This window comes from Echiichthys vipera, assembly GCF_963691815.1.
Source record: "Echiichthys vipera genome assembly, chromosome: 10".
Lineage (NCBI taxonomy): Eukaryota > Metazoa > Chordata > Actinopteri > Perciformes > Trachinidae > Echiichthys > Echiichthys vipera.
This window is the reverse complement of record NC_139835.1, coordinates 31,336,667-31,346,666: the sequence shown is the minus strand read 5'-3', so window position 1 is coordinate 31,346,666 and position 10,000 is coordinate 31,336,667. Positions and strand designations below refer to the sequence as shown.

At 49.9% G+C, this 10,000-nt stretch overlaps 1 protein-coding gene across 1 annotated transcript in view; it reads left to right on the top strand.

The window, feature by feature from the left end:
* vwa8 (von Willebrand factor A domain containing 8) overlaps nt 1–8,205 on the top strand; it is a 71,849-nt gene extending 63,644 nt beyond the window's left edge. The window contains 6 exon segments of the mRNA XM_083922059.1: nt 1,697–1,805; nt 3,705–3,830; nt 5,124–5,282; nt 6,316–6,414; nt 6,544–6,782; nt 7,935–8,205. Coding sequence (XP_083778185.1) covers nt 1,697–1,805; nt 3,705–3,830; nt 5,124–5,282; nt 6,316–6,414; nt 6,544–6,782; nt 7,935–8,043 — 841 coding nt within the window. The 3' untranslated portion in view covers nt 8,044–8,205.
* The last annotated feature ends 1,795 nt before the right edge of the window (nt 8,206–10,000 follow it).

Genomic DNA, 10,000 nt, shown 5'->3' with positions numbered 1-10,000 from the left:
CACATGTTTATGCTCCTAGAGGACACTTTAACACACGTTTATGCTCCTAGAGGACACTTTAACACACTTTTATGCTCCTAGAGGACACTTTAACACACGTTTATGCTCCTAGAGGACACTTTAGCACACGTTTATGCTCCTAGAGGACACTTTAACACACGTTTATGCTCCTAGAGGACACTTTAACACACGTTTTAGCTCCTAGAGGACACTTTAACACACGTTTAGGCTCCTAGAGGACACTTTAGCACACGTTTAGGCTCCTAGAGGACACTTTAACAAGTACAAGTGCAAAACAGCGCCTCTGTTTCGCTTCAAAAACCAAATAAGTGTAGAGAAAGGACCTGGGAGAGGCAGGAGTGGGTGGAAGGCTTCTGTGTGTGTACTGTGTGCAGTCGCAGGGAGTGTCGGCCGCGCTCGCTGTTTTTGTGGCTGTTGTGTGTGAAGTTTCAGCGTCTCCACCTCGAGCCAACACACACTCTTTCTCTGGATGTGTCGTTCACTTTCTCTCCCTGTGGAAGTCAAGGTTCAGGAATTTGAAGGAAATAGCCGCGGCCACTGGCCAGAGCGTCTGCTCACCACACACACACACACACACACACAGACACACACACACACACACACACATATACACACTTAGGAATGTGTGGAGGAAGTCACTGCTGTGTGGCTGACATGATGTGGTGTGAATGCAGAGGAAGAGCCGAGCAGACTGTGTGCAGGTCCAAAATAACTGGACTATAATGTGAGTGACACAGGTCACGACGTGTCAGGAGCGTGGATAACGACTGCACGTGTCTGTGTGTGTGTGTGTGTGTGTGTCTGTGTGTGTGTGTGTGTGTGTGTGTGTGTGTGTTTGGGTTTGGTCTTTGATTGCATGGCTGATGCCAGCGCAGACTACACAATACATCCATCTCACTCTGCTCCCATTCAACCAGACACACACACACACACACACGCACACACACACACACACACACACACACACACACACACACACACACACACACACACACACACACACACACACACAGGTTTGTTGCGAGCTGTGACACACAAAGGCAGGTCCTCTCCTCCATGCTTCCTTCTGCTTTTTGAAGTCACTGCTCTGTATCTCGTGGTCACGGTCTGGTTGTCACCACAAGTTTCAAACACCTGGCAGATGTTTCCCCCCCACCTCTCTGTCTCTCTCCAACACACACACACGCACACACACACACACACACACACACACACACACACACACACACACAGTGTTAGTAGGTGAGGGTAGCAGCTGTACCACACTGAAGGAGGATTCTGCGATACTTAAGTACCTGCACGGTGGGATTATACGGATAAACTCAGCCCACCTGTTTTGTCCTGTCCACAGGTGTGTTTCAGAGAGAACACACACATGCACACACACACACACACACACACACACACACACTGACCTCCGTATTTAACAAGTCCTGACCCTCGTGTCAGTTTGTCCACAGGTGTCCTGAGCTCTATGTTCACCCTTTCTGTCTCCATCTCCCTAAACGTTTAAGGAGAAACCAGCGGCAGCAGCACAAGAAGCTTCAGATGTTTTTAAATTAAAGCTCCTGTGTGTAACTTTGTATGTATACTGTTTCTCCTAAAACGTCGTCTTAAGTCATGCCTCTCTCCTCTCTCCTCTTCCTCTCTGTGTGTCTCTGCTCTTCCATCTCAGGTTGAAGGAGATCGACATGAGCGAGTACGATGCCGCCACTTACGAGCGCTTTTCCAACGCCGTCAGGAGACAAGTTCAGTCTCTGCGCATCATCCTGGACAGTCTGCAGGTCAGCTCCTCTCCCCTCGGCATCGCACCTTATTTAAAACATGATGACTTGTCTGGATTGATATTATAATAGTCCTCAAATCTGCAGAATAAGACACGACCACGACAGTTCACAGCCTCACTGCTCTCTTCATGAATGAACGATGACGCTAAAGTGTTCTCAGTCGTGTCGTAGCCCGATATTCCACCATAGACTGTATAAATATGACTGAAAATGTAAGTTGAGGGGTCATGAAGCTGGTTAGATGATGATCGGTTGACCACATACAAGGAAAGGGGGACAGGAAGGAGGGGGTGCTTTCCTGCAGATGCTCCCTGATTGGTTGAACGAATGCAAAGCGAAGGCGTGGGAGTGGAGCTTAAACATCCAGCATGAGATCTCGTCTCCATTTCAATATTTTGGTTTCGATTTTCCTCCCTTTGTTCGAGCCTCTTAGGGGAAGTTTGTGTGTGTGTGTGTGGGTTTGTGTGTGTGTGTGTGTGTGTGTGTGTGCATGTGTGTGACACGAGAGGAAAATCATGTAGCATGTGAGACTGATTACAGAGCAGCGACACGCAGCCTTGCTCTATTATTCTCCTGTCCAGGTGTGAAGCTCTATTTGTTGTATATGTTGTGATGCGTGTGTGTGTACGTGCGTGTGTGTGTTTGTGTGTGCGTGTGCGTGTGTGTGTGTTTGTGTTTTCCATCCAGGTGTTTGCAGCCGTGCCAGCGCTGGCTTTGAACACGAATGTTGCTCATTGTTTGTGTTGGTCGTTGCAGCCCTGGGCTTCTTTCCCTCTCAGATTATACCGACCGTGTGATTTCATCATACCTGCAGAGTGATTTAAGGACTCACACACACACACACACACACACACACACACACCTTTTAATAAACCGACAGTGTATTGTTTCCAGCCTTCCTGAGGGAAACCCCTCTCTATGTGTCTGTCAACTAAGATCCGCTTTGCCAAAGGTAAACACCTGAGCACCATTTGATCACGTCTCTCAGTCTCTGAGTGGCCACAGAACCACAGAACCACAGAACCACAGAACCACAGAACCACAGAACCACAGAGCCACAGAGCCACAGAACCACAGAGCCACAGAGCCACGCAGATGTCGTCCTTTATTAGTCCTGAGGAAATAAACGTTATTTCATATATTTCATATATTTCATTTACCAGGGAAATGACTCCAATCTGACATAATTTAGCAGCTCTCAGGACGTGACAGTCATGCAGAGGGAGGAGAGACAGTTTTGGAAACGGTTCATGACAGTGAGTGTCAAATTAAGTCCTTTTTGTGACTGAGCTCGTGCACGATGCAGTTGCTCCGAGGAGGAGGAGAAGGAGAAGGAAAAGGTGAAGAAGAAGAACAACAAGAACAAGAACAAGGAGAACAAGAGGAGGAGGTTCGGGTTCGGGTCAAAGGGGAGAAAGTGATGATGCTCTTCCTCTCTCCTCCCTCCTTTCAAATGACCACAACGAAAACAAAGTGGAAAGACATCCTGAGGAACAAAGAGAGCCCGGCCCGCTGCCTGCTGTGCTCTGTGGGCGTGGGCGTGTGTGTGTGTGTGTGTGTGTGTGTTAAACGAGTGCATGTGTGTACTGTACATCCTTGTTGTCGTCTATAATGTCTCAGCCTGAATCACATCTGACTGGATTTTCCCCGTTTCACAATCTGCTGCACCAGAACGTGTTGAAATGTGTTTGTTTGTTTGGTTGATTAGTACATAATAATAACTCTGTGTTTATGTGTGTGTGTGTGTGTGTGTGTGTGTGTGTGTGTGTGTGTGTGTGTGTGTGTGTGTGTGTGTGTGTGTGTGTGTGTGTGTGTGTGTGTGTGTGTGTGTGTGTGTGTGTGTGTGTGTGTGTGTGTGTGTGTGTGTGTGTGTGTGTGTGTGTGTGTGTGTTTCAGGCCAAAGGGAAGGAGCGTCAGTGGTTGAAGAACCAGGCTCTGGGAGAACTGGACGATGCTAAAATCATCGATGGACTGACTGGAGAGAAGGCTATATATAAACGCAGGGGAGAGCTGGACCCAGAGGTGTGTGTGTGTGTGTGTGTGTGTGTGTGTGTGTGTGTGTCTGTGTGTCTGTGTGTGTTTAAGTGAACTGCATCATCAACCAACACCACAAAGCCACCGACGTCAGACTCATGCAGCCGAGAAACAGCCAGCTTTGGTTTCACGTAGCTAACGTTAGCAAGCATGCTAACATTAGCTGGAACATTGGACCCTTTTCCCCCAAAAGAGTCCTTTGTTCCCCGGTCGCATTAAGCCTCTGCCTCCGCTGATTTAGTTTTGCATTTTGTCAGGTTTAGGCGCAGTGAAGCTGGATGGGCACCACAGGGGGGCACGGGCACAAGGGGACCTTCTGTTAGAGGTTAGGGTTAGGGTCGGGGTTAGGATCAGTGTTAGGGTCAGGGTTAGGGTTGGGGCACTGATGCTGGATAAAATAACAGACATCAGACGGGGAACATAGGACCTGATGTTCCAATATTAGCAGCTAACAGCACAATATAGTCCACATGTCAGTGTTTCCTCTAGGATTTTGATCAGCACCGGGGGAAACGGGTTGTGCCTCCGCTACACACACCCTGCAGACCCTCAGCCGGCCTGAACCCCAGCACCGGGGGTCCAATCTGGACCACTCCGGGAGTCCCCGCACTATCACAGGACAGCGTGTCCGGGCGCCGCTGCAGAATTTAGAAATGAAGAACAACGTGTGTGGATTTGTTGAAGTTAGCATATAGCATTTAGCGAGCTGGAGAGAGACGAGGGACGAGGCTGTTAGATGCAACCAAGAAGTCCTGAAGGTTTCATACGTGTAAAAACGTACGCACTGAACCTTTCAACCACACTTCTTTTCTCCCGGGCCACACCTCCACACACACACACACACACACACACACACACACACACACACACACACACATCACTTTGACCTGATGCATTCCAGTGGTGTGAGATTATTATTAAACCCTGTTTCTGCTCATTTCATCTGCTGTCATGGATGCTCAAGCACGCCAACACACACACACACACACACACACACACACACACACAGATAGTTCCCACACTCATCATACACACACACACACACTAACCATAATATGCATGCCATGTCTTTCCACCTTATTTAGCTCCGAGCGCTGCATAGTTTTGGTCTGGCGTGAAGCTCCACACTGAAGTAACTGCAGCCGGTTTGAAATCCTGTCCTCGTGTTGAACGTTATTTTAAATAAAGTTTCACTGAAGTCCTCGAAACTCTTTCCAAAGGAGGTGTTTCTCTTTAATGCAGTCATGAGTCACTGCTGATTGTCTGTGTGTCTGTCTACAGCTGGGCAGTCCTCAGCAGAAGCCCAAACGTGTACGGGTGTTAGCCGACGTGTCGGGCAGCATGTACCGCTTCAACGGCGTGGACGGCCGGCTGGAGCGCTCCATGGAGGCCGTGTGCATGGTGATGGAGGCTCTGGAGAGCTACGAGAGCAAGATCAAGGTGAGAGTGAAACATGGTGTAAGTCAACCCTTTCCCAAACGTCTCCGGGTCAAAGTGGACATCAACTGGTTCTCCGTGTAAACGAGGTGTTGTGTTGTCGCTCCTGGCGTTGTCGAGAGCCGACCCACCGCGCTCGGCTTCGGTCGGGATGTCGTGAGTGACACTGACAGACGTTTTCAATCGGGACTGACCTTTTAACCTTCACTTCCATCCGGCTGCTGTCTCATTTGAGGTGCGGCAGACACATTTTAAGCGTCTTCCACTGTTTCATTTCGCTTCAAAGCTTGTGTCTGTTGCTACGTTTACGCCTGGCACTTGTGTGGACGGAGCCTCAGACGGGAAACAGGGGGACAGACTTCTTGGCCCCTAAATGACACCCAAGCCAACTCAAACTGATCACATATCAGTGTCACACACACACACACACCCGCACACGCACACGCACACACACACACACACACACATGAATGCTGCTCATCACATGTCAGTGTAGCTGCTTTCTTTGCGTAACACCTGTTACATAAACGTGCATCTGATAACACACAAGACACACACACACACCTTCACTAGTGTGAGCCTGCTGTCTTAAGGAGTGTGTGTGTGTGCGTGTGTGTGTGTGTGTGTGTGTGTGACACTAATATATGATATTCAAGGGTTTCCTGGGCTGAGCTGTGCAAACCTGATAAAAATAAGTGTAAAGTGAAAAAAGATTTGACATGTTAATAAAGAAATACCCGGCAACAGCGGATGAGACACACAGGCGCATACCTCTGCCCTCCCGTCATGACTGCCCTCATTAGAAATAGACCCTTTACATGAAACCCGGGTCCTGAAATAGCCGAGTGGAGCCGGCGGCGTCGGGCCGAGCCGGGTCTATGTGAGCCAGCTGTGACGTAAGGTCTGTGGAGGCGTGCGAGGATGAGTTACAACGTGACGCCTCTGCACCATCACACCTGCGTCTTTACACGTCGTTTCACATACGTGTGTAAATATGAATATAAATATAAATATAAACACTGTTTTCTCTACACAGTACGACATCGTGGGCCACTCAGGCGACGGTTACGACATCGAGCTGGTCCGAGCCGACAAAGTCCCCAAGAACGACAAACAGAGACTCAAAGTGCTCAAGGTACAGAATCAGTCCATTCATGTTGTTCACACACACACACACACAGGCACACGCACGTATGCACACACACACACACACACACATGACCTCTGGACGTCTCGCTAAACTTTCTCCTCCCCCCTGATGCAGACCATGCACGCCCACGCCCAGTTCTGCATGAGCGGCGACTACACCCTGGAGGGCACAGACAGCAGCATTAAGGAGCTGGCGCGAGAAGAGGCCGACGAGCACTTCGTCGTGGTGCTCAGCGACGCCAACCTGGAGCGCTACGGCATCCGGCCCGAGCGCTTCGCACAGGTCCTGACCTCGGACCCGCAGGTCAACGCCTTCGCCATCTTCATCGGATCCCTCGGAGATCAGGCTGAAAGGTGAGGAGGTGGGGGGGGGGGGGGGGGGGGCATCTTGGTGGAGTCAAGGAGAGGAAGCAAAGGAGGAAATAGGAAGGAGAAAAGAGAGGATAGACTAAAGAAGGATAAGGATGAAAGGAAGTCAGTTAAACGAGAGAGGAGGGTAAAGGTGGAGGAGAAGAGAGGCAGAGATGGACTTCCTGTAAAGAACTCTGGTATTTGAACATTAACCACGCAGTCAGTTTGAAAGATCCTCCCCACTGTTCCTCCGTACCGTGCTCCAGCACTTGTCACGTCTAAAGTCTGGTTCCTTTGACCAGTGTGAGTGCAACCGTACCACGTCTAGGAGCGGCACGCTTGCCGTCCACGGCCCGTTTGGGAGAGGTGGGCTTTAGTAAAGCACGTTTGCACGTGTACGAGCACGAGCGTGTGCACGTGTACGAGCACGAGGCCTACGGCGGTTCTGAGGTCATTTCCTGTGCGCCTGTTGGGACGTAGAAAAAAGAAGGAGGGACCATGCGCGGACATTTCAAACAATGGCGGTGAAAGGTTCACGTTGGTGTGATGCGGAGGTGGAGTGTTGACATGTGATGTGACATCTCTCCATTAATTGCATGTATGGAGGTCCTGTTTGTGCATGTGTGTGTATTTCGGGCCTGTGTGTGTGTGTGTGTGTGTGTGTGTGTGTGTGTGTGTGTGTGTGTGTGTGTGTGTGTGTGTGTGTGTGTGTGTGTGTGTGTGTGTGTGTGTGTGTGTGTGTGTGTGTGTGTGTGTGTGTGTGTGTGTGTGTGTGTGTGTGTGTGTGTGTGTGTGTGTGTGTGTGTGTGTGTTGAATTGAATTTCCCCTTGCGGGATTAATTTGTGTGTCCTCGTGTTGGGGACACACACTTAATTGGAAAAGAGGAACGTGTAAGTAAAGAACAAAGAAAGAAGGAAAGATGCCATCAGACGCAGTGGGTTCAGACAAAAGGAGTGAAACACTGAGGAAGTGTCTCCTGACAGCCCTTTGCTTCACACACACACACACACACACACACACACACACCGTCCTCTGTCTCGTACCAGCTCACACAGCACACAAGCGCTCGTCTGTCTTGTTGTTTTGGTAAATGTGTCGCTGGAGTTCATCCCCTCTGTTTAACCCCAAACTCTTCTTCTCTTGCTTTAATTCAGACTCCAAAAGACGCTTCCAGCCGGGAGGTCCTTCGTCGCCATGGATACCAAGCAGATCCCCCAAATACTGCAGCAGATCTTCACGTCCACGATGCTGTCCAGCGCCTGAGAGAGACACACACACACACACACACGCACACAGACACACACACACACACACACAGGCACGCACACACACAGGCACACACACACACACACGCACACACACACAGGCACACACACACACACGCACACACACACACACACACACACACACACACACACACACACACACACACACACACACACACACACAGAGCTGTATCAGGTCTGCAGGAGAGAGAGACGCTTGTGTTTATTGTTTTTAACTGAGATTCATTTTCATGGTTTTTATACTTGTTCTTGTTGCGTTGGACTCATCAGGATCCCAAATACAAGATATACAGATTTAATAAATATCTAAATACACACCAAAAATATATATACAATCATAACAAAAGTGGTAGGTTGTGTTTTTTTTTTTAATGTGCAACAAGTTTGGACAAAACCAGACAAAGGCCGTTAGTGTGACGCAGTGAGATCGGCTCCGTTCACACCGCAGGTCTAAACGCACAATTCTGTGTTTGTTTGTTTCACGCTCCTGAAGAGAGCCGCATGCACAGGTGATCATTGATGACATCACAACACAACAGTGTTTACAGAAACCAACACGGCAACGGCAACGGGTGCTGAAGGACTTTACGGTTTAATGTTAAAAACCAAGAGTGTGGAGGCAGCCTCTTCACTGCTGTCCTCCATGTTTGCTTTGATTCTGTTCCTGTGGCACTTTTTTTTGTCATTCATTTACAAAACAGTGCAGCGGCAGCTCAAAGTGACGTCACAAATCTGATACGTATCCGATTCAGGGCGCCCTCCCACTGTTCCTCCGTCCCGTGCCCCGTGCTTTAGGGTCCTTGTCCCCCCTCCAGGCCCGTTTGTCCTCACACTACCTGGGCCTCGGAGAATGCTTCTTGCTGCCTATACGTCATCACACCGTAACACGTCACACGCATTGATGACGTCATGGCGATGCGTGGCTTTGTTTCCAGATCTTTCCGTAGACCTCTGAGTTTTTGTGCGTCTTGTCGACTGTTTTTGAATCTTTTCATCGACCAAATCTGCAGTAAACACTCCACCTCCGCATCACACCAACGTGAACCTTTCACCGCCATTGTTTGAAATGTCCGCGCATGGTCCCTCCTTCTTTTTTCTACGTCCCAACAGGCGCACAGGAAATGACCTCAGAACCGCCGTAGGCCTCGTGCTCGTACACGTGCGCACGCTCGTGCTCGTACATGTGCAAACGTGCTTTACTAAAGCCCACCTCTCCCAAACGGGCCGTGGACGGCAAGCGTGCCGCTCATAGACGTGGTACGGTTGCACTCACACTGGTCAAAGGAACCAGACTTTAGCCGTGAAACCTGTTTGGGCACGGGACGGAGGCACAGTGGGAGTGCACCTCAGTAGCACAAGTGGCTTAATTCTGACTGGAAAGTGTCAGATTCAGTGAGACTTGTTCTGTTCACACTGTCAGAAGCAAATCAGATTTGTGTCACACATGAGAGGAAACATCAGACTCAGGTCACTTGGAGCTGCGGTGTGAACGGAGCCTAAGTGTCTCTCTCCGGGGACAGGGAGTGCTCGTGTGTGTGTGCAGGAACCCTGTGATCTCCTGTTGAATGACACACACTGCAGCAGTAACTACAGGGACACTGTGAACGCCTGCGGCCTGTCTCCGACCTCATGAGGGGATGAAACACGCCGCCTGACCTGTTGTTGTTTTTATGTTTTTTGGCCGACTGCTCTGACGCACGCACGCCGAACGTCTCCGTCCTGTTTTTGGGCTGTGAGGGGCTCCACTTAGAAGGGAGGAGGTCACAAATGACCTCACTCCTTCTGGACTTCCTCCTCATTAATCGTCCCGCAGACAGAAGACAGACACACGCAGGAGGGGCGACGCTAACGCGCCACCTGACCCACACTTGGATGTGACGAGCGGCGATAACTCTGCTCCTCTGGAATGCTGCGACGGTGACCGGGGAATTTCC